Source organism: Micropterus salmoides, unplaced genomic scaffold (genome assembly GCF_014851395.1).
Source record: "Micropterus salmoides isolate LMB-PRFRI ecotype aquatic unplaced genomic scaffold, ASM1485139v1 Ms_hic_scaffold_22, whole genome shotgun sequence".
NCBI lineage: Eukaryota > Metazoa > Chordata > Actinopteri > Centrarchiformes > Centrarchidae > Micropterus > Micropterus salmoides.
The window spans coordinates 18,788,861-18,813,863 of record NW_024041373.1 but is presented as its reverse complement, the minus strand read 5'-3'; the positions used below and the strand labels follow the sequence as shown (position 1 = coordinate 18,813,863).

The window sequence follows — 25,003 nt, the reverse complement described above, 5'->3', positions numbered from 1 at the left end:
TTTACATCTGGGATTATGTGATGTTCTTTATCCAGAAGAGAGAAAGTGTCAAATCACAAAGCTAATGTCCTTGTGTGTTTTTTTTTTTTTTAAAGCAGCACACATCTGATAATTCCCCGTGCACCCTGCCGCGGCTCACTGACTGCTGCCATCCAACACAGCTCTCCTTGCTGTGCCGGTACAGGATTTGGATCCCCCACCAAATCCAGCGGACAGATGGATTTACTATCTCCACTGCATCCAATACCACTGGCTCAGCAGAAAGCAGCACCTTACTCAGGAGTTGGGTCACGGGGAGGGAGACGGATTGAATTTTGCTGTCGATATGTGGGCAAGCCAGCCGACCGCAGTGCAGAGTTCTGGTGTCCAACACTTTGCTACAACCTTTAAAAATGACCATACAGGTGGCTGTACATGTCTCAGGCCATTAACTACAATTTGCATATATTTTACATTACTGTGGAACATGTTTAAAGAGTACCACGGTTTTCAGATTGATTTCCTACCTTCCATTCCTTTCCATTGGTTTCTGTTCATTTCACTACAGTGTGAAAATCATGAGACTTCAAATTTGCTTGACATAGTTAATCCATCACAGTGAGCATTTCTTCTGCTTTAGTTACTGTTAGAGTTACATTACTGTCATGTGGCAATGCAACGTGAGACTTTAAAACTCTTCATCTGTGTGCCCACTGAAACCGTGGAGTCTGAGAAATAAGTAACCTCAATGTATTATTTTACAGCACCCATGTTTGTTTGTACACCATAAGTGATTATAGATTCTCATTTTTATCAGCACTTTAAGGACTTTAATTTTCCATGTTGACTTAAAAATTCTGCTAAGACTGTTTTTGTCCAATTTTTATAATTACTATGCAAACTTCATCTGCTGAGGTATATCACGTGATCCGACAGAAAGCTGCAGAACAGTGAGATTTAAATGCTTTTACAGAGTGCCTGTAAACGCACCGATGAGAATGTAACTAAATATTCACTGTGACTTCTTTCAGGAAGGTTTCAAGTCTCAGCAGGCTTATTTTCATACTTTATTAAAATGAAATAACACTGATGGATGGCTGGAATGTGTATAGAGCTACAACGACCAATTAATTAGTTGTAAAGTATTTAATTAAGTAGCAACTATTTTGATAATAGATTAATCAGTTTGAGTAATTTTCTTTGCTCCTCTATGACAGTAAACTGAATATCTTTGAGTTGTTGTCGACAAAAAAAGACATTTGGGGACATCATCCTGAGCTTTGGGAAATACTGATCGACCATTTTCTGAGATTTTATAGATCAAACAACTAATCGATTAACAGAGAAAATAATCGACAGATTAATAGACAATGACAATAATTGTTAGCTGTAGAGAAATAATGTAAAAATCTGTGGTATGGCTTGGAAAAAGGTCAGAAATAATGTGCAGTAAAATATACACAACTTGAATTTGCCATATACATATATAGTATATGGTCCATTAAAGCTGTGGGGATCTAAGCATGTCATTACTGCAGAATTTAAAAGACAAAAACCAAACCATTCCTCTACATTTTTGCAAACAAACCTGGTCCACTCTGTACGATGACTGCTGGCGGGGCAGACTGAGAAAAGGTGGCACTCGAGGTGGGGAAAGGGACGTGTGGGCCGGCAGGACCCTGAGGTGGGCTGGGAGAGGAGGCAATGTGGGCTGGCCCACACTCAGACACGCCGGTATGGGCTGGCTGATGTGCAGGGGCTGGTAGAGGGGCAGTCTGCGCAGGCTATGAGAGTGGAAGTTGTGTGGAGGGAGAAGAGGCTCTGCACTCAGGAGAGATGGCTGCAAAGAGGATGAGAGGACGTTATTTTCAGTCATTCCAGCAGTTATGTGTCATCTGTTACGACACTGGCATTTCTCACGGTAGACACTTTGGCTTGTCAAAGCAGTAAAAGCACAGGCGTTACTAATAACATTAACTCCACTCTATTCAAGTGTCCCAGTCAGCCATGAAAACACCATGCAAAATAACAAGCCCCTGAAACTAAAGCAGCTAAATAAAATTTAGCCATCATTAATTTTATTATTCACACGTGTGCTTTTCCTACTGTGACATTACAGAATGTCCTCTGTGAAAAAGGCCAATCAGAACCGACTATTTAAACACTTTAATCTTGCGTAGTGCTGAAACAATAAGAGATTATTCTGTTATTTTCTGTTATGAAATGAATGGGCAACTATTTTAATTATAAATTATTTGTCTTTTATCAAGCAATATAACAGAGATTTTCTGGTTCCAGCTAATGAAATGTGATGAATTTCTGTTTTTCTCAGTTTTATATAATGGTAAATGGAACAATTCACTGTCTTTTGGTATTAGACCTTTTTGTTGGACCAAACAAGCAGCAATTTGAAGTGCTAGGTAGGGTCACACTGTATTGGCGCAGGTCACGTATTTGTGTCATCAATATGTACGAGTGGATTCAAGCAGACTCATTATCAGCTCTGACCACATGCCGCTTCAGCACAGGAGAAAACTGTGTTTTTTGAGGTGAGACAGAGAGTGAGAACTGTATTTCTGCTCTCGGCTAATTTGCATCATGCTGCTGTCACTTGTGGTGTTCCTTTTCTGTTTTTTTTCCTGTTTGGGTTAACAGCACTTAAGATTGGATCTAGTTATATTCTGGTCCATTCAGTCTTAGAGTCTTGTGGTCCCTTTTAGATTGTATTCATGCATGTTCAATCCTGGTGGTTTTCCATAAGTGTCGGATCAGGTCATAATTTTGGACCTTTTAAGACCTTTACTTTGAAGATGTCCAACAGACCTTTGGGCAATTGTGATTGTAGACACCTTGTAGACTAAAGGACTAATCAAACAAAGAATCAACACATTAGCTGCCTGCAGCCCTAGCCTTGTGTCATGATTAATAAAAGCTTTAACCTGCGATATTAAGGTGTTGTGCGTGCTTAAAAAGTACAATTCCAGTCAGTCATAAAGTTCTCATTAGAGTGAAGCGGCTGATGTCAGAGTTGGTCATAAAACTGGAAAACAACATTATTAGATATGACGTTGTGAAATTGTAAAAGCCAGAGTCTGACCACATGTCCTGACCAGCTGTTACCCCTCTGCTCCAGAACAAACCAATAACACCTAAAATGGCCAGAAAGGATTTGGCTGCTGATCAACACACACACACACACACACACACACACACACACACACACGCACACACATACACATGCAGCACGCACACACACACACACACACACACACACACACGCAGCATGCACACTTGATGCAGATGTATTCAAAGAGAGCTGACTGACATCTGGACATCAGCGAGTGGCTGAAGTGGTGACCATAATAAGACTGGACAGGCTGTTTCAAATAGTCACTTTGGTGGACTGAATTTACATAAACTGGATGAACTTCTACTCTTAATTATGATATGAAATATCACTTTTATACACAGTTGCTGCAGATACAGGCAAGTGCAAACACAAATCAGATCAACATATACACACTCGAGCTTATAAATGCATGTATCTTCAGTGTGTCATACACAGAAATGATAAGTAATCTCCCTCTGTGCTTATCATTCTCCAATGAACAAATCAAACCTACTTTTCTCTTCTGCCCGAATCAATCAACTTGGCCCCCCTTCGCATTAAAAAAATCGCTTTATTAAAAACAAATAATAAAAAGGGGCTCAAATAACATCCTGAGTCTCATTTAAATGGAGAGATCTCTCAATTAAAGTTTGTCTGCCTCCTGACGAAAAAAGCACCGTAATTAATATTTCTTAGAGACAGATATAGTGAGGCTGAATCAATTACCCGGCTTGCTGTCATCTGGTTTTGTCAACAAGCCTGGAATAATGACAACTCTAAACCGAAGCTTGGCTGCAGGTTAGTGGAGCCTCTAATAGAGCGTGATTACAAAAGACATCAAATCAAATGGGCCGCGACAGAAATGAGCACACAAACACACATATGCAGTAGATATATCATTTATATGAACAGATAAGTGTACAGCATTACTGCATCTATCAAACAGCTTGCCAAATGTGTAACAGACATATTATAGCGAGTGACTCACCTTATATATGTTGGCTCCAGAGGGTTTTGATGGAGGCTTGCGTTGTGCTGTTGGCCTGTACATGGACTGATTCCTGATGGGGCTGGTTGGCCTGTTGGCCTCCACAGATCTACAAGCACAACAAAAGTATTTAAAGATCCATTCTGTAGTTTTTTTTTGACATTTCTGGTATATTCACATATTCTGTATAATCAGTTAAACTAAAGATGAAAAATTAACCGGTTTGTGTTTCTCAGCTGATCATATTTGAAAATACAGGCCTGTTATTCATGTTTATGAATATTACTCATAAAAAATAACAGTTGCTCAACGGCGTATTAGGGCCATTGTAGGTTAAAAATTTAAAATTACGAAGCTGGGTAATATTATGAGAAAAAAACTCTAAAATGAAAATTTACGAATTTCATTCATAATACAGGACAAGAGGAGCTTTCAGACAGTTAGGCAGATATAGGGAGCTGCAGCAAAGTTACTTGAAAGCATGTATCACATCTCATTTACAAATGTCTGCAGTTCTCCATTTTCTCTAAGCATTTAGTCTTTGAACATAAGGAAGTATCTCAAAATAATAATAATGGTTGGTAAAATTAGCTTGTGACAGTTGTTGTTATTAACATCTGCATACCATGCTCTTAATAGAGTAGGCCTACAGAGATTATTTAAACTAAACTAAAATTTAAACTCAAAACATTGTTCAAAGTATATAAAATTATAACATAATACATTATTCATTTATTAGTAAAATCTTTTCTTTTCCTATATGCTGAATTATGTTTGCATGACCTGCTGTTCATGGATAAAAATACTCTCCAGTTAGACAAGCAATTCACTGGAAATTAATGAACTGTACGAAGTTGAACACAATCTTTATTTCCCTTATAATTATAATCAAATTACATATTAAATTACTTCTTGGTAATTATTAGCAGAACATTAGGTAATTACTGATCTGTAAAAAGGAAGTGTTAACCTTTTTAAAATTGTGATACTAGGTTTTATTTATATTTGCATCATAAATTCTTCATTTAAGAGAAGTGGCATGTTTGGTTGTTGAGAAATCACACTCAAACTAGTTAACAGGGCAAGAATATTCTGTTCTTTACACAAAAACAACCATTTATTTTATTTGCCAAATATTATGTGCAACCAGGCTTACTTTTGTCAGTAGAAAATAAGACATTGGAGCCAAACTGTAAACTGTTTTAACAGCATTAAAATAATGAAATAATTTCACTTTAAAATCCAAATAATCTATATTAAATTTATTTATTTAATCCTTATATTTATAAGGGTTTTCGCTGTAGTGTAAGCAGCCTCACAACATGTCACTGATCCACAGTCAAACCTCATTGGCTCTTTGTTTTGTTTCGTGGAGAGACACGTCACCTGAGTTTCTCCAAGGTGCTCTTCTTGTTGGTGAAGAGGAGGCGCAGCAGAGTCTTCCTCTTCAGAAAGATGATCACGGTGGTTACCAGAAGGCTGACCAGTGTGACCAGGATTGCCACAATAATGACCACGCTGTCGGCTGATGCCATATATGACAACACGCACATTAATACACACACGCGCACATCTACAGCACAGAACAATGACAGGACATAACGCAAAGACCGTTACAGCTAGGCCACGGTCAGCAGCACAGTTGTGTGATTCACATTTCTCTGTTCCTTCTGTTCTTCTCTCTAAGGACTAGAAGTCAGTTTCTTTCTCTTTTAAAACTACAGACTGTGTCGTGTAATGTATTGCTGAGTGGAAGGGGAGTTGTGTTGTTCTACAAAAGTTGAACTCCAGTCCAAAACCACACATCAATCCAGTACCGACGCTGCAGGAAAGAGATGTACAAAGTGCAGCTGGTTCAGCTTAGTGTTGCTTATTTCGGAGTTACTGCAGTTGTTTTTCTGTCTAGATGAGTGAGGATAGAAAAGAAATCTTACACAGTACCTGCCAGTCTCATTGGCCCGCTGTCAATGCTCCCACCAAAGCCTGCTTTCTCACAGAATGGAGGGGCCCAGTGTGCTTCACAGTGACAGTTCTTCTTGTTGTTGCACACCTGCAAACAAAGTTGTTTTATTTTACATTACATGCTACATTGACACTTACCTTGCATAAAATAGTAGAAAAGGCATTTGTATTCCTTCCAGCTACAGTCCAGATATAAATGATCGACAAATTGTCTTTCCCCAAATAACAAGATGAAAACGGAATTGTGTTGTTTTTTTTTGTCTAAGTGACTTTCAAGATAAGAGAACACTGGCTGCGCAAGTGTGTGCACAAAGAGTCATAACTGATAAAACATGTGCATGGGAGAGTCCATCTCGTAAAGCCTCAGGTTTCCAGTGCAGAAGTTTGATCCAGGAGGATTCCCTGGCGAGGTAACACAGTCCAACTGTCAGTTGGAGGGAGGATGGAGGAGGAAGGGAGGTGCAGAGGGAGCTGTGCAGCTGTGGGGGATTTACATTTAGCGCAGACGTACAGTCAAGTGCCTGCCATGCCTCCAGGCCATGGACTCTCCTTCACGTCGGGTGACGAGGTTAAGAGGCACTTGGGGACTCAGAGGGAGGTATGATTTGAGGGGGTTTTATGTGTGTGTGAAGGGAAATGTTACAATACAAAAGCATATACATATCTATTAACGGTCTATGTCTGTCTGTGGAACAAATGCATAGAAAAAACAACAATACAGACACAGATTATATCCACTGTTTGCTCTTCTGAAAAAGTAATAAATCATTTTACTATATCCAAGGGTGTGTCAAATATTTGAGATAGTAATAAATGTTGCTTGGTTCTTCCCCTCAAAAACCTTTTCACATGATGAACACAAAAGAAATGAACAAAACAAATGAAAACATTTGCACACATTTTTTTATTCCTTAGTGAACTTTTCTTAGGTTAAAAAGGAGATTTTTTTCACTTTTCGGACGCAGCCCTACGGTTCCTCTTCCTTCACCTCTTCCTCCTCTCCATACTGCGTTTCTTCCTCCTCCTCTCTGGTGTCCTACACCTCTTTCTTCAGATTTCTCTGGATCCATTGTTCTACAACTGAATGAAATGACTCTGGCCCTTTTATCTATCTTTTGAAGCTTCTGATTGGTGTGTTATCAATTTTGACTGTTTGTGTTTCCACCTGGGTAGCTGTCTGCTAATTGAGCTCAACCTGTGCTGATTGAGTATTTAAAATTGAATGTCAGTGTTTTCTCAATGACCACATGGTGTAGGCAATGCGAAATGAAGGGATTTGTGTGTAGAGTTCAGAGAAACGGGTGTGCTTTTTGAAAAATGGAGTTATGGTTTTGAAATTTTAGTTCAATGGCCTGGTTATAGTGTTAAAGCAATGGAGAACAACTGTAATATGTCAATTGATGTGGGGTTATTAGCTATAGAAAATCTAAAAAGGTGCCACCTGCTTTAATAAGCAACAAATGTTGATACCTATGTATCTGAGTACCAGTGCAAGAAAAAGTGAGCTGACTTGCAGGCAAACAATATTCTTTAAACTCCTACAGTGAATTCAGAATTACTACTTTTCCAGTCAGGTCCGGTACTGTGCGAGGTGTTTGAGAAAATGGCAGACAAATTGATTTGGCAGATATTTTGTCAGGAGGGAAGATGCAGCTCAAGTCCACGCTCTTAATGGAAAACTGTTTCTCTATACTTTTTCTATAGAAATCTTGCAAAGTATTTTTTTTTATGTGATTACATTTATTGCAGTGAGCCGATCAACTGGCAGCTACAACGTTTCACTTGTTGTTGAGCATAACAACGTGATTTCTTTATCGATGGACCCATTTGGATCAGGGGTCTTTGGTTAGTTACAAGATATAAGAGTTTAAGCAATATACAGGTTTAGTATCACCGCTTTGATTTTTCACTGTATACAACCTCTGCGCTATAAATTGCCATAATTGGTAGTGAAGATCAGAGGATACTGTAAACTAATTTAGCAGCTGGCAAGTGTTTGATTCGAAAAACTGAACAACAAAGTAAATAAAACATAAAAGCACCCCTTGTTGAATTATTGATAAGAAATGCTGCGAGGTGAGAAAGGTGATGATTTCTTGGCAGGAAGACTTTTATACTGCAACAGAGTTTCTCTCCCTGCAGTGCTGCACGGAATCTTCTCTCACTGTATAGCCAGAAAATGATGGACAACACTATAAGTAGACCATAAGTGATGCTGATAAATGGGATTGATTTAACCTCAGTGGGACAATGAAGATTGATCATACAGAATAGGAACAGCCGCCATAACTCACAGGCTGCACTGTAAATACAATGCTGCTCTGCTATTTTGTGCAATTATAGGGCAGTAAAGACGGTCTTCATTTTGTTTAGTTCGTCAAAAATGGATAAATACAAAGTCCTTAAAGGACAGTTTCACGGGCTAAGTGCATAATTTATAACTAAATATTGACCTAGTAGGTACTTTGCACTCACCCCACGTCCATTGCACTTTCCAGAGCACTCGTGCACACCAAAGACACTGACATTCTGGCACTGCCGATTCAGGCACACCTATAAAGGGAAAAGAATCATTAAGCATTTGAAAGAAGTACAGGATTGCAGAGCCAATGAAGATAAATACAAAACCTGCGAAGAAGTGCGCACAGTTGGATAACATCTTTCTTGTATGTGCGTAAGGTTAGTGTCTGTACAATAAAACAGCAGGTGCCTAATTAATGCATGCTGCATGTTCTCAGATACAGTTACAATTTGCCCATGCATACATTTCAACGTAAAATACATGAATTCATTACAAAATGAAATTGTAAATGCAATTTTTTATTCTGACACAAAGTTTTATCAACTACTGAAGGGATGTTTGGTGGACATGCATAGCAAATTGAACAGTTTGTGCAGAACCACATTCGGGTACCGCACATATCACAACCTCTAATACAGTGGAAGGGAAGACACACGAGGCACGACATGCTGTGTGTCCTGTAGAACAAACATAAAACATCAGACTGGAAAAAGCCAGCTATTGCTTTTATGTAGAAAATGAGGCCTGCATTAGTCAAAACAGTTTTGATTACCGTTACTCTCATGTGGGTCATGTGCTGTTAACTTAATGCCCTGACTGGCTGTTAAATAGAAAACCTTTTTGAGAAGAACAAAGGCACATGTCAAAGACCTGTCTTCAGGCCAACAAAGTTTCCACTTAATATGTGGAGCAAACTCACATATTGAAAAGACAACAGCCAGGAAACAAGCTAAGCTGGCACCTGGCCATTTTGCACACAAAGGCTTTTTAGCACTAAGGGCAAGCCCTCTGAGGTAACTGAAAAACCCCATGAGCACTTGCAGGATGGCGACACCCCACAGTTTAGTTCCACACTCCACAGCTGCCAGTACGCTTCTTCAGAACTACTTCTCAAATGAAAATTGAATAGCTTCGGAAACCCCCTCCCCCCACACCTTTCCGACGTCGGATTAGGAGGGGCTGTGTCCGACAATTTCTGTAACTTTCCGAAATGACAATCCAACATTCACACTTCACACTTCAGGTCATGATTGGCCAGCTGTGCAGAGGTGAGAAAGGATCCAGGGATTCAACTTTTCTCTCAAGTTCTCTTATTTTGTTCATTGTGCAACTATTTCTATTCCTTTTCATGTGAACAGCAGAGTGCAACACTATAAATGCCTTCCAGGACTGTCTGAAAATGTGCAACATTATCTTGCATCTCCCTCCCTTTTTTCAGTCGGCAACACAACTATTAACATATTTGACTTCCAGCATTGTCGGACAGCACGTCATACGAACTAGTTTCTTTTCTGGCATAACCTGGACCTCACCTGTCTGGCCACATTTCAATCACGTAGGCAAAGCTCTGGCCTTTCACAAGCAAAAGCCACAGCTGCGGGGGTTTTGGCAAATTCAGTCTAGTTGTGAGAACTATGGAGTGTGGCTTGGCCAGTTGTGGGCCATGTGTCAAAATGCATAACATTTTAAGTATTTATAGGAAATGGTGAGAAAGCAAACACTGTCTTGCACAACTAGATTTTTTAAAAATTCACCGTGGAGAACCAGAAGTGCTGGTGTGGAAGATGCCTCAAGCACACAGTAATAACTCTTGCTGCCTTGCTGTATATGCACAACAACAACATTTCACCTGGTACAATAAGGATAGTATAGAGGCCAGTGGACACTTTGCTTGCATGACAGAAAAAGGCCCTAATCTCACACCTAATAAACTGGTTACCATAAGGGTCTTGTCCTGCAATAAGCACGCCCTAAGCATGATGTGTACATATGCATCACTGGATTCACTCAGGAGTTATCTGTATGTGCCCCGGCTCCGTATTCAGTACTATTTGCTCATTATTATTATTATTATTATTAAATCATAATATTGAGTCTTGAGCATTGTCTGTGCTATTAAAGAAGAATGAAATATAACCATGCGCTCTCTTCTTAAACTTAAATAAAAAACTTATCACTCACCATGCCGTCTCCACACTTTGTACCAGCCAGAACCAGTCCAGGATCAGGCATGTCATCACCCAAGTAAACATGTGTTCCTCGACACAGAATACGCCCTCCTTCTTGTAGCGGGATGTTGGTTTCAATGGAAACAGCGTTTGTTCCGATGACGGGCCGGTTGGCTCCTCCCTGGCACTGAATTTTACCACACTTTGCATCCCTGCAACACACACACACACACACACACACACACACACACACACACACACACAAACGGAAACACACATCCGTGCACACAAACATTGAAAAACACATAGTAAATTACTTAATTAAAAGAACCTAAATACAAAAGGCCTGTCAGTCACAGACAAAGATAAGTAACTTTAGAGAAAGATGAAAGACTGCTGTGGAGAGCTGCAGTGCTTCAGTCCTCTGGCCATTAAGGCAATTACATAAATTAACAAAGAGCTTGATTACAGAATTCACCCGAAGGGAGAAGATCTGTGGAACAATTAGCCAACAAGAATAGCATGAAATGATTCATGAATACTATCTTAAACCATAATTAGCTGTTATCTTTGTCAAATTACATTTTTCACCCATGTAAACTTTTTGTTTGAAGATCACATGTCGGGTTTCCACAACGTAATGATGATTGCTAATGACACCACTTAAGCTTATCAGTTGTGCTTTGCAAAGTAATTTCTCTGCACCTCAACCGCATCAGTGCAGCTGCTGTCTTACCTCACATCACATTTGGCAAAGGAGCCTTTGGAGTCCTTCCCACAATTCCCATAAGGATCCCCTGCAGAGTTGACCCGTTCAAAGCATATCCCAGGGGCAGGCTTGGCTCCTGCGCACGAAGACAAACAATGGAAATACAGAAAATAATCACCAACATGAAGTGAACGGTTCCCTTATAGAAGTAGACTATGTGCATCATATTAGGAGCCTTGATTGATTGATTTACCTGGTCCCCACAGGGTGATGCATTGTTGCTCATGAGTCTGGCAGATGCCGTTGTAGCAGTAGCCTTCAACGCTGTGGCAGGCGTGCCCATCATGCAGATAAACGTTGGCTGGGCAGTGAGGGTTGGCACCAGTGCAGAACTCTGGCAGGTCACAGGAGTTGCTGGACTCTCGACACAACGTGCCAGCCAGTTTCAGCTGTAAACACATGCAGTGCAGTAAGCCCTTTCACACAGAATCTGCAGCGTTTCTTACTTCAAATATCTGTTGAAGTCATGAAATTGGTCTTTGTAAATGTTCTGTTATGTCTTCATTCACACATGACAGGACGGTTAGAATTAAAAAAATACTTGTGCGATATTTGGCACCTGGTGTGCTAGAGGGAGTGATAGCACTGTCAGAGAACAGCAATGAGTAAGAGTCTACAGCCACGCTAGCGGCTCTGTAACACTGTTTGTGGCACAGCAGTGCTTTGAGCTAACCACTAATGTCAGCATGCTCACAATAACAATGCTAACATGCTAATGCTAAGCAGGTACAATGTTCACCATGGCCACTATCGTAGGTTAGCATGACCACATTTTGACCTGATCATGGAGCCAGATAAAAAAGTTAGAAGATCACCATTACTCTAAAGACCACAAATGCCAACCTCCTGGTGGTAGTAGATGAGAAATCAGGGGATGACCGAAGTCATTAGGATTCATCCTCTAGGGAGCATGAACGTCAGTACAGAATAGCAGTGCAATCCATTAAACAGTTGTTGAGATATTTCAGTCTGAACAAGTAGCCCGACATTGCCATCCCCAGAGCTATGCTGCTAGTGTTCTCAGTTGTCTACAGGCTGCATCAGTGATGGATTTTACAATTTTGCAGTTGACAACTTAATTAATGACCACTGTTAGCGTGAAAGATGATCATGCCTTCTTCTCACAAGTGAATCTTCTAATAATAATAATAAACAATGACAGACTTTAGAGCAAATTGTAGGATGATTCTATTTTCTATTTGCTCACATCCTTTATGTTAAGTATTTTGCACAACACCTTAGGACATTGTACAATACTGACGTCTCATGCCATGAGGTCAAACCAACTTTTGTAACCCAAAGTACACTTTAAAATTGAGGTCTGTGCAGGAACATGACACAATGAAAGGACTTATTCATTTAATAATCTTCAACAAACATTCCTTTTCAAAGAGAGCACACACATCTGAGATACTTAGGAAAAAGACTTCCATGTCAAAGCAAAAACCACTAATGGGTAAGTGAACTTTATGCAATCCAACTTGAGAACTTGCCTTCAATTGAAACTTGTCTATTGAGGTAATATACAAAGTTGGAATAAACTGACTTAAAATATAAAATGACATACTGTGAGGGCACACTATTATCAGTCTCTTAATAATCTACCACAGAGAATTAGCAAGTCAGCCTTGAACTGGAGTGTGGAAATGAAAAATGTCCCATTCTGCAGAGTAAAGCTTTATGCAATGTTCAGAGGAGCAGAGAATATAAAATGTACTTCTATGAGAATGGCAGAAGGGCATTTAAATGGTGAAAATGAGCTCCAGAGTGGAAGGAATACGCATGAGACAGACCCAGGCCTGCATGAACAGTCTTACCCTGCAGTCTTCACAGCACTGTCCGTGGGCGCAAACGGCGTCTCCCTTGAGGGTGCATGTGGTGGCGTTGCAGCATGGGTTCATACATTCCTTGAATGAGGGAAAGAAAACAAAACAGTTAACATGTGGACCTAATCACCACCCTGGAGTTCTTATGTCAGCCGGTCCCTGTCAGATCAAGACTTCCAGGTCACGGGAACTCTCTTCCTGTCCGGGAATTCCCGCCTTATGTACCCTGACTTGTAGACCTTTGAGTGGAGACATATTAAATGAAGCTCATATGTTCTGGATTTGGGAATTCTCAGGACCTTTGGACTTGTGTAAAGAGGAGCTTGTTTAATGCGATGACCAACGTGGAGTCAAAAAAGTGGGAGTCATGAAGCAGGGGAGCAAAAGATAGAAATCAGGTGTAGCAATTCAGAGGGTGTATGTTAACATCTTTAACTCAGATTTGACTTAGATAGTGGAAAGATGTGGCAGAGTGGACTATTAGGCTATCATGGACAGGAGGAGGAGTGGGATTTGAAAGCCTTTAAGAGGAGAAGATTGTAGCCACTTTGACACAATGACATGATCAGTTGGCTGCTTGCAAAAACCGTCAAGAGAGGATACGTAAGGAGAAGTTGAAAGGCGAGTCATGCTGTAAAATACTTCAATAAGGTGTTGCAATATCTATGTTTTATTAGATGCCAAAACACATCAGCTTTGTTTTCCCAAGTAGAGTCGTGCAATAAACAACTCCCACCCTCACTTATCGTCTCTCAACGTGGCTGTATCGCTTGTGGGGCTCTAAGGTAATGACAAGATGTGTTGAAGGCTGGGAACAGGAGGCAGCTGGATTGTTGGATGTCTAATTTTCAGTTGATGTGTGCTTTTATGAGTCTGGCTGTTTTATCCCTTGGCCCTGACGTAAATCTATTGTTTAGAGGGGAGAGCAAAGGTTGCTTTCATCTGTTGGACTAAGTGGGTCGGCAGATAAAACAAGCAGGCCCTGTGTGGGGACACCACGGAGGTTATGGAGGGGCAAGCTGGCAGTCGTTTCCTTGGTGGTCAAACACAATTACTCCACTAAAATACTACCTACCTTTAGTTGCCACTAAATCATGGAGTAGATAATCATAACTCCACCAAACTAAATAATAACACAGTGTTGAGTCAGCAAGGCTTTAAAGTTTTTTTTCAAAAACAATGCTCCATTTAATTAGGATTAGGGATGGACTATGATAGCCGGTTCCCTTTTGGATCTGGTTGGCAAAATATCCCAATTTGGTAAGCTCTGATGCAAACCAATCTCTTATCAAACCTTTTCCTAGACCATTCAGATAATGTTAGCAGGCTCATTTTACCTGGCACTGACAATCACATTCATTGGTTAAAATGACAAACATCACTGGTGGAAGATCATATCAGCTGTAGCTAAATAATGTTAATATGGTAATGGAACTTGTCTGATCTCTGATTTCTGTGCCCATGAGAAGCCTGTGTGTTTTGTTACGGTTCTGGGTTTTAGTTGGGTTATTTCTTGTTTTATTTTGAGTCTGTCATGTTTTGTTATACTTCCTATCTTGGTGTGTTTTCTTGCCTGTTTTCTGTTTCATTAGTAAATTAGCTTTTGTGTATTAAGTCTGTGTGTCTTCCCTCTTTCTTTTGTCAGCTCATCTGAGTCTGTTGCCTAGTCCTGCGTTTGCTGCTTGTATGTTTCATCAGTATTCCTGTCTGTGTTCCTCTTGCAATAGTGGTTTGTTATTAGTTTAGGTTTTTTATTTTCTCGATTGTTTTTGGATTCTACCTCAGCCTGATCCCTCTGTTTTTTGTTGCCTGTCTGTTTTGTTTTACTGGAATCAGCCTTTTCTTATTAAAGCTTGCTTTTATTCCTTAAACCTGTCCGCCTGGAGTTCTGCATTTGGGTCCTCTAGCACAACCGTAACAGTCTTTACCCATGTGAAAAAGAAAAATTTGTGAGGGAAGAGACATCACTTTTTAACACCACTTCACGACTACAAATGGGCTGAGGGTTTTTGTAGTTCAACAACTCGACAACTAGTTTAAGATTTATGCTTATCATATTTAGCTTATCAGAGTAATAGCTCTGCATCAGGACCTCCAGTATTCTGAGTATTTAGCTTGTGGAAAATAAGGTGTAAAAATGATTGTAAAAAAGGTATTTTAATCTATCAGATACATATTTAATCAACAGTTCACATATTCTGCTGATCTCATTTTAGTTAGAGGTTTTGAATATATATGTAAATACTGATCTGAATCTTTAAGTTTCAGTTAAAGCACATATGATAAGGGATTTGAAAGAGTTTGGATTCAAGAAGCAGATAATCAAATGAGCAAAGATAAATATGTGTCAGATGTAGAGCTGAAACATTAACAACAAAAAACTATAATTTGATAATATATAATCAGCAGCAATTTTCATAACTGATTGATTGATTTGGGTCATTGTTCAAGCCAAAACATTCTGTGGTTCCAGCTTCTCAAATGAGAGTATTCCCTGCTGTTTTACATCATTATAAATTGAACAATTATAGGTTATAAATGTTGGTTGGATAAACAAGCGATTTAAAGAATTGTGAGGGGCATTTTTCACTATTTTCACCCCCTAATATTCTCCAGGAAATTCATCAACCTTGAGAGATTCTGAATGTTACATTGATCATCAAATCTCCTTTGGTTTTAGGCTTTATGAGACACGCAACTGAGTAATACCTACTTCCCACATGTGTTTCTTACTTCGCTTCCCAAGGCGCCCTTGTATTGTGTGTGGGCAGATGCATGCATCAGAGCGTGCCCAGTTGTTTGGGCTGCACAGCCAAAGAAAGCTTATTTCAGCCTCGACCCGATTACACTTTTGTTTGTTTCCTTTGTCACACAGTTGGACAGTGGTTTGATTAATGGGCCTTCAACAAGGATATGACTTCACTGGGTCAGCCTGTCAAGAGTGCTGTTCAGCACATGTGGGAGAGAAGGTGTGATGTAAATAAAACACTTATACTGGAGGCCTCGGGCGGTTTGCTGAGCTCTTAGGCTTTTTTTCTTTTTGCACAGCAGGTTTCAATGCTTTTAAGCCGCAATAAGAACGTCAATGTCAAGAGAAAGTTTAACTTGAACTTTGTTGTGGTTTGTTGGGGGGTCTGAGTGAGTGCTTGAGACTTTCAGTGGTTCTGGATGACTGCTTACAAGACAGTTATCATTATTTACTTTGGACAATGGGTTTGTAGGGTGAGCATCAAGTGAGAAACATGCACGTTTGGTCTTTTTTTTCACGATTCATTTCTACACAGTATTTTCTTTCTTCTATATATTAATATATTGATTTGAGGAGTAAAGTAGGAAAGATTTAGCCTGTTTTTTGTTGGGGAAGGGACCAAACGTAAAATTTCTGAATCACATTCACTACACTTCGCTGAATCCTAAATTCACCAAAGACATGAAATAGATTTTCTAAACTGCTTTTGTGTTTTAACTTTTGTTTGTCCTGCAAAAAACATATTCTTCTTTACGCACTGTTTCACATTCACATACAGAGCTGCCCAGCACAACCACAGTGTTAGAGACCGATTCACTCCACTGAAGCAAGTTTGGTCTCGACATTACCTCTGGCTCCCCGCAGTCACACTCTTCTCCCTCCTCCACGTAGCCGTTGCCGCACTTCTGGCCACCATAGAGCACCTTGACCTCGGGCATGTTGTACAAACACATGCCCACGCCCTTCTCCAGACTGGCAGCAAGGTCTTTCTTACTGCATGTACTGAACACTGTTGGGAATGGATACCTACAACAACAATTGAAGAACAAGGTTGGCTGAAATTAAAGAATGAAAAGAAATTTGCCTGAGACACAGAAAAAAAATCCTGCTTAATGTGTGCTTATGCTGTTCAGAAACCAAAATGAGCTGTAGAAAAGTGGACTCAGTCATGAGCCAGAACGCAGACAGCGCTTTCACTGGAACCTCTGTTCAATCTACTCATTTAAGAGGCCTTTTCACACAAATTTAATGCTCTACTGACATTGTATGAGCTCAAATGCAATAGATTTTCAATCCTACTCAATACATAAACGGGCAATCAAATGTCCAGAGAAACATTTTCTCGGGCAGCTACCTTTTCAAGAGGCATATCCTGGCTAGACCGGGACAATTTAAGCAACTGACTGGAGGCAAGAGTATGAGGAGGGTTATGTTGAATGTGGATGACTTGTGTGTCTGAGCACATGTGTAAACGCGAAACCTTCATAAAATAGCAAGCACGAAACCGCATAATTTCTACTGCATTAATTTCACTCCCTGGTATCGCTTACCTGAAGGGCTGACTAATGTCTAATTTAGTGAGGAAAGAAATTGGATTTCGTTTTGAAAATGAGAAAATGTTATAACTTTAAAGATGAAACTGTCTGATATGCCAGTAACAGTTGTGAAGCCCAGGGGAATGGTCCTCCTGCTAGTGTGAGCTTCCGTGAGTCTAAAACCCATGAACCAGAAATAAATGGGGAGAGAGAGATGGTGAGTGAAAAACAAAGTAATATGTAGGTAAGTAGGCAAAAGAAACAGAATTAGACAGAGTGGGGAGCGGATCTTTTGTTTGATTCTTGCCTTTATTTTGCTTTTTGATCCAGCACCTGTCCAAGTTTTTTGCGTGTACACACCCTTTTTGTCTGGGGACTGAAACAGACCATAAGACACTGAGGTGTGGACACAATGTTCATCTATGGAGATAAAAAGGAAGGAATGAAATCATCATCACCAGACAGAAAAAATGGGACGCAAATTGACAATAAAAAAAGGTGGAAAATCACAACAAAGAGACCACACCGTGATGAAAATTGACAAGTGACACCGCCATGTCATTTTGTTTCTCCTCGAGACCAGGTGTCTTGGTCCTGAGTGGGGGTGTAGGAGGCTTTTACATGTCTGTATCCAGGGGACCGTTGTCTTATAATCTGCCCATGGCTGTAGTCTATTTGGAGTTACAAATAACAGCTTTTTATTGATATTATATCATATTAGAATATTTAAAGTTGTTTATTTGGCATCCATCTATTACACTGAATAGAACACTGAACAACATAACAACTAAAAATTTACAGTTCATTATTGCCAAGAACCTGGACTTTAAAGGTGAGTGTTACACATTTTACCGATTTTATAAATGTGTCCTCTTTCCTTAAAACTGTGCAGCAGTCTGGCCTCCCAATTCAAATGTTTCTAAACCCGCCCCCCTGCTTTACCTTCTGTGTCCTGCTTCGACCTCACTAAACAGGAAACACTAGCCACAGGCCATAATGTACTACAGCACATTGTATAATAGCAACATAACCAAGCCTAGACCTCATGCTTCACGCCAGCTAACAAACAAGAACATCCTCACATAAGGAGTGACACAGAAGAGCAGGCTTTGGGGTGTGAAATGAGTCTCTCACAGCTTGAACAGTCACAGTGGGACATAGTCTAGCTTCAGAAAGAGGACGTGGAGGATGTGGGGTGGCAGGGAGCAATGCCTGTGCAGACATGGCACAGAGAGAGGCAGCTGGCATTGGATGCTCAAAAAGCTTGACTTCAGACAGAAACATGTCATATACTTATGCAGTGATAGACTGACTGGGGTCTTCAAATACAACAGGGCGTGGAGACTGTCTGCAAAGCTTGTGGCTCGACAGGGCAGATTTGTGAATATTCAACATTACACAGAATATGTTTGTGGAGTCTGGCGTTGCACAGAGGTGTGTGTGTGTGTGTGTGTGTGTGTGTGATGATTTGCCTTTGGCTAAGGGGGATTTGGCTGCTGCAACTGCATGGATATTGCACTGCTGTTAGTGGACTATCGTGAAATTCCTCCTGAGGGGACTAGAGATAACAGCGGAGACATACAGTGGGCAAGAAATCAACTTTTTTTTTCCAAAAGAACACAGATTTCCCAAGTACACAGAATAACATCCTCTCTAATGGCCACCCTTGGGTCCACTTGCATCCTCCTCACTCAGACTGTCCACCTTTGAGTGTCAGCTGCTTTCATCTCTCACTGACCAAAAGTCAATCTACCTGTCTGTGCCTGCCCTCGTCCGCTCCCATAATTCACTTGTTAAGAGTCTTTTTACCACCGTAACACACACAGAAACAGAGCTTTGCTGCCCTGTGGGTGAAGAAACATGCACAAAGGATCGAGGATAGATGGACTATGCAGATCAAACTACAGCAAGTAGCAGACCAAGCCCTTCATAAATAGCATGGGCTGCCACTGATAACAGAACACGGGCAGGCTTTGAGATCTGGACGAGGGGATGGAATGTGCATGAAGGGTAAACACAGCCTGTTCTCAATAAGCTGGCATTAATGGTAAAAGTTGGGCCAGTTGTCAGTTGGAGATGTCTTCACAAAGGAAAATCTGATTTCTTTGGACTAAATGCCTTCACTACATTCCATGCACAATTATTAGTCAAGTAAGTATTCTGTATCATTATTTCTATACTCATTTTCTACCTCCAAACCATATAAACTTGAATGCTTGTTTGTGTTCATCATTTTCATATGATATGTATTTGTGTGATTAGGGAGGTGTGGAAAAAGTGGATCATGCCTTGTATGAAGGTTTGAATGATTATTGGGCCACTTCATTACCTCAGGTAAAATGGGCCAAAAACGAAGTTTAACTGACACTGAAAAGTCGAAAATTGTAATTGGAACACTCCTGACATAGCTAAATGTTTGAGGCGTGACCACCGGACAATCAAATGTTTTGTTGCTAATAGTCAACTGGGGGCGCAAAAAAAACGCATGGAGAAGAAAAGGCACATATTAACTGCAAAAGACATTTGAACCCCCCGCGACCCTGTACGCAGGATAAGCGGTTGACGATGGATGGATGGATGGATGGATGGATGGATGGATGGACATTTGAACCTACCAGGAACCCATTGTCCTCCAGTGCCACCATATAAAGACCTACCTGGAGTGTTCAGTGCTGACAGACATGGCCATGGTCCAGAAGGCTGAAAAAACGACCACCACTGAATAAGATTCACAAGTTGAAGCGTCAAGATTGGGCAAAGAAATACCTAAGACAGATTTTTTTTAAAGGTTTTATGGACAGATGAACTAAGAGTGACCCTTGATGGACCAGATGGATGGACCCGTGGCTGGATCACTGATGGACACAGGGCACCACTTCGACTCAGGTGCCAGCAAGGTGGAGGAGGGGTACTGGTATGGGCTGCTATCATTAATGATGAGATAGTTAGATAGACCTTTTCGGGTTTAATATGGACTCAGACTCAACTCCCAAACCTAGTGCCAGTTTCTGGAAGATAATTTATTCAAGCAGTGGTACAGGAAGAAGCCCTCAGCATTCAAGAAGGCCATGATCTTCATGCCTCCAAGTACTCCACTGCTTGGCTAGCCAGCAAGGGCCTCAATGATACCCGAATAATGACCTGGCCCTACACCTCTTTGAACAGCATTTGGGAGGCTGTGGTTGCTGCTTCAGCGAAAGTTGATCATGAACAGATCAAGCAACTGACTGACTCCATGTATGGAACGCTTATGGCAGTTATTAAAAAGATGGGCTGCTATTTTGGTCACTAAATATTTTTTAAAGGCCAAAATTTTTATTTATCTTTTGTGTGGCTACAGTCAGTTATGGGCTGTAATAATATTACTTTTAACTAGTAGTGTAACGGTTTACTTTTCCAAAACAGTAAAATTATTACATTTACTAATCCAAGTAACGATGTGTCATTGCGTTACTGAATGCGCAACTGTGCTGAGGTCAGTGGCACTTGATCATATGTTGTTCAAGTCAGCTGTTAGCTGAAAAGCTAAAGCTTTTCACTGCGAACAATTCTACATTTAATTTATTGAAGCATCTGCTGAAGCAGCACAGCAACGTGAAACTTATAGAAAGAAACTCCGGCCACTACTGTCACTGATGCTTGGACTTGTCGGGAGAGAGTGGCGTTATGTAACGTTGTAGGCCCTATCTTTTGTAAAAATACTGAATACTGCTCTTATAAATACATGTACAGAAAAACAGTAGTTCAAAAGTCGAGAGAGACTTGCTAAAAAAAAAAAAAAACATACTCCTTGCTGCTGTTTTGTATAGGATTAAAAAGTCGGGAGACTGTTTTGTTTGGTGGGCGGGGGGTTACAGTTACTCTAAAAATTAAGAATAATGACTAATTTGATAAAATTACTTTTGTAAGCTGCCTAATAATTCTGCACACATATATCCTCCTGAACTAGACAAAACTTACTTTTCTTTCAGATTTGAGGTTGTGTATGTATATAGCCATGTTTTGTTTAAGGCACAAGCGGAAGAAGAGCGTATGTTTTGAAGTATTGTGACTGATTTATCTTCTAAAAACACTTGCAGTCTTTAAGCATAAACTAAAAACGCTCCGTATTGTACTGCGCCACCATTGGTTTCATGATGTAAAATAAGAATGATGAATACTACGACAGTACATGTCCACCATACTTGAGTGAAGCTGACTCACAAAAAAAAAAAGCACTGGAATATTACTGATTGGATTTTGAATAAGTGAAATGACTTTGAAAGCCAATTAAACATGACGTGCTCTATCATTTATATGCTTGATTATTTCAAGTACAGGCACATTGAGCAGCCATGGCGGGTGCCAAGAAATCATTCTGAATGATCTACCTTTAACTGATGTCTAATGTGGCCAGTGATTGTGTATGAACAGGGCTTTGATAATTGAGCTGCACGGCTAATTTGCAGCTGATATCCCACCAGGTAACAGGTGCCCACTCCATCCTAGTAACAGATGCATTGACAACCCCATAGGGTGTCCAGGGATGCTGCAAGAATGTCTTACTTCTCCGTCATCCACTGCCAGGTGCAGTTCTTCACGATGATGAGCAGATACACCGAAGTAGTTTACGGTCCAGACGCGGACGAGCACAAATGCACCATCAGTGATAGAATATGTTGTGGTGCTTTCCAAGTGTTTTTGTGCCATCGGCTGAATTGTTGAATTGCTGTGACTTCCAGCGGGAGGACGGAAATGAATTTATATGAACAGGAAAAGACAACATTAAATTACTGTTCACTTGGTATGTGATGCAGATGCTGTCTGTGTAAGTATGGAGAATGTTTAAGGGCAATAAACAATGGCACTAGAAAATAGCTTGTTTGTAAAATGTAATATATAATAAAATTGAATTTCTTTTTTTTTTATCAACTGAAGCGTGTATGCCAGTTAAACTTGTTTGTATCTTCATTATAACCACAGCTACATTTAAATAAGTGCAGCATTTAATAAAGGCTATACCTCAGAAAGAAATGAAAAGGCTTAATGTCAAAAACCATGTTCACACCACCAGGAAAAGAAATCCCAGTTTGCAATAAACCTATAGAAAGACACACCATAAATCAGCATTAAATCATGTAGGGACAGCTGCAATGTATGGATCTTGGTCTGCAATAGACCCACATCAAAGGTGTGTATTATCACAGCTGAGACCACACTGGCTGCTCTGCTATTCCGGAAATTAGCCAGGCAGAGAGTGTAGGTTTCCCTGGATAATATTAGCATAAAGCCCTGCATCCTCTCCAGGTGTAGCTTGCTGGGGTGGAACTAATTTGGCTGTGCACAACAGTTACACAAAATCTAATTAGTCAGCGCCCTTTCTGTAATGTCTGAAAGGCAAATATGCCATTCACATCTCGAATAACACACTGTTAAAGATCAGAATCTCATCAACGGCACACAGCTATATACACATCTGTGATATTGACAGAGGAAAATGTGTGGCGCTATCTCACTGACGAGCAGTAGACTCAGTTAGTGTAGCTGCCATATCACACGTTATCGTCTCTGCTATTTTATTGGCCATGCTTAATCTCTACGAATTCTAATAGAACATTTCAACTGTTGCAATTTTCATTCAGTAATGTTTAAAGAAAAAGATATTTACCTCCTCCCATGTTGCCATGTCTGTTTTTTTTTCAGAGAAGGATGAATTTGGTAGAATTTGGTTAAAGGAGTACTGTTTACATACAATGTTACTCACCAAAAGTATATCCTTAAGGTCTAACAAATGTGTTGGAAGCATTTCCTTTCTCATAAAACATCTGCAAAGTCAAACTACTTTAAACCCAGCATTGTTTACATCCATGTTTAGTAGCTTCTTTTTCCCTGTCGTTCCCCAGTTTGTTGGTGCATTCATGCTTGGCACATTACCTCCCACCTGCAAGTCAGTGGTAAATTGAAAATCCATTAGGAGGTAATGTATAACGCTTTACGCGTACACGCACAAGATAAACAAAAGGGGACCCATTCATAGAAAACCAGCTCTGTAGTGCTACTAGAGGTCAAAAACTCTACTGGGAACCTTTAAATCTCCATCTATACATGCTGCATATGCATTCATGATGATGACTGAAATCTGGATTTCTCCTATAATAGACAGTAAATGTGGTTTGGTATTGTACAACTTTAAAGGGGACATTGAAGAAAGCAGAACCTTAGGCAGGAATCCATGAAAAAAAGAAAAAATATGTTCAACAAAACAATATAAAAGAAAGAAGAAAAACTTACAGCCTCGCAGTAAGCTGCCAGCAACTCTCCTGCCTTTCATGTTCTCTGCTCAGGTAAGTACAGGGTGAGCCAGACTAAAACAAAGTTTCCAAAGAATCCAAAATATCAAACAAAGCATAAAATTAAGATTTTTCAATTACTATAACAATTTATCTACTGGCACACATGGCATACATTCACTATCTTTAATTAAGCCAAAAGATCTACACTACCACCACCACCAAAAAAAACCCCCAACGGATCGTACTACTGTACACCTAAAGTGTCACGAGGCCCCGGCTGTGAGCTTGTGTGAGTGATTGTGGATGTTTGTCTGGAGTGCATGTGATGAGCATGTTTTGTTTGTCTCTGCTTGGCTCTCTCTCTCTCTCCAGTCTGGGAGCTGGGGGCGTGTCTGCTGCGGGCTCTGCACTCACCTGAAACCCATCCGCAATCAGCACACCTGCTCTGTGTCCCACAATCAGCCACTGCCTAAATAGGAGGCTCAGACATCCAGTCCTCGGCGGATTGTTGAATCTCCATGTGTATGTTGTGTCAGCCCCAGCCAATCTTAGAATCAGTTTTGCATTGTGGTTATTGTCCGTCCCAGTTTAACCGTTGTTTCTCTCTGTCCCAGAAGACCTCTGCCGTCTCAGCAGACAACCAGCCAGTAAGCTCTCGGTGCTGCCCGCAGCCTGGACACTTGCCCGCTCCCGGATTTCCCTCCTACCCCGAACCTGGAAGCGAGCCTCTGTCCTGAACCTCCGTCTTCCCTGCTTACTCTCCTCTGAATAAACTGTCTAAACTCTGATCTGCGTTTGGGTCCTCTCTGCCTGAAAACCTGACAACAAGCCCATGTTCTAGTACTACACGACTGAGAGAACCCCTTATCAACTGGAACACTGGCATGACATTAATGATTTAAGAGAGAGATTTAGTTCTGCATTTCCGATAAGTGTGTGTGGGGCAGCCTTTTCATAGTGACAAAATGATCTTGCAGCATTCATCTAGGTACAGCGTCTTGTGCACCAAGCAGCTTTTCCTAGAACTACAGCCATATGTGCAGTGCAGATGACTCCTGTCACTTTGATCATCTCGGCACGCGAGGCCAGTAGATTCAGGGGAGGAGGAAACGTCAGTCTGGATGGAGAGTGAAATTGGTCTGTAGACGGCAGAGGCACTGGTCACGTGAGGGCCATGAAGGGCTCTTCTATTCGTAGGCTCTCTGACTGACATCAAACTTTCTCTATTGCTAAGTTGCCCTACAGACTGACATGCATTTAGTCCAAGCTCAGCAGGAGAGACGTGCCCGACCTTTAGGGAAATGTTAGGCTACAACACTGGCAGAACTCCATGGTGATTAAATA

At 40.6% G+C, this 25,003-nt stretch overlaps 1 protein-coding gene across 3 annotated transcripts in view; it reads right to left on the bottom strand.

The window, feature by feature from the left end:
• adam12b (ADAM metallopeptidase domain 12b) overlaps positions 1-25,003 on the bottom strand; it is an 86,710-nt gene that overhangs the window by 10,726 nt on the left and 50,981 nt on the right. For 2 of the 3 annotated variants that reach the window (XM_038737641.1, XM_038737642.1), the window contains 10 exons: positions 16,701-16,878; positions 13,095-13,184; positions 11,471-11,666; positions 11,245-11,353; positions 10,522-10,720; positions 8,514-8,591; positions 6,018-6,126; positions 5,463-5,649; positions 4,077-4,185; positions 1,568-1,819 (listed from right to left, as the gene is read on the bottom strand). In XM_038737641.1, coding sequence (XP_038593569.1) covers positions 1,568-1,819; positions 4,077-4,185; positions 5,463-5,649; positions 6,018-6,126; positions 8,514-8,591; positions 10,522-10,720; positions 11,245-11,353; positions 11,471-11,666; positions 13,095-13,184; positions 16,701-16,878 — 1,507 coding nt within the window. The remainder of the gene's footprint in view (positions 1-1,567; positions 1,820-4,076; positions 4,186-5,462; positions 5,650-6,017; positions 6,127-8,513; positions 8,592-10,521; positions 10,721-11,244; positions 11,354-11,470; positions 11,667-13,094; positions 13,185-16,700; positions 16,879-25,003) is intronic. The other variant, XM_038737643.1, reaches the window with a different exon arrangement.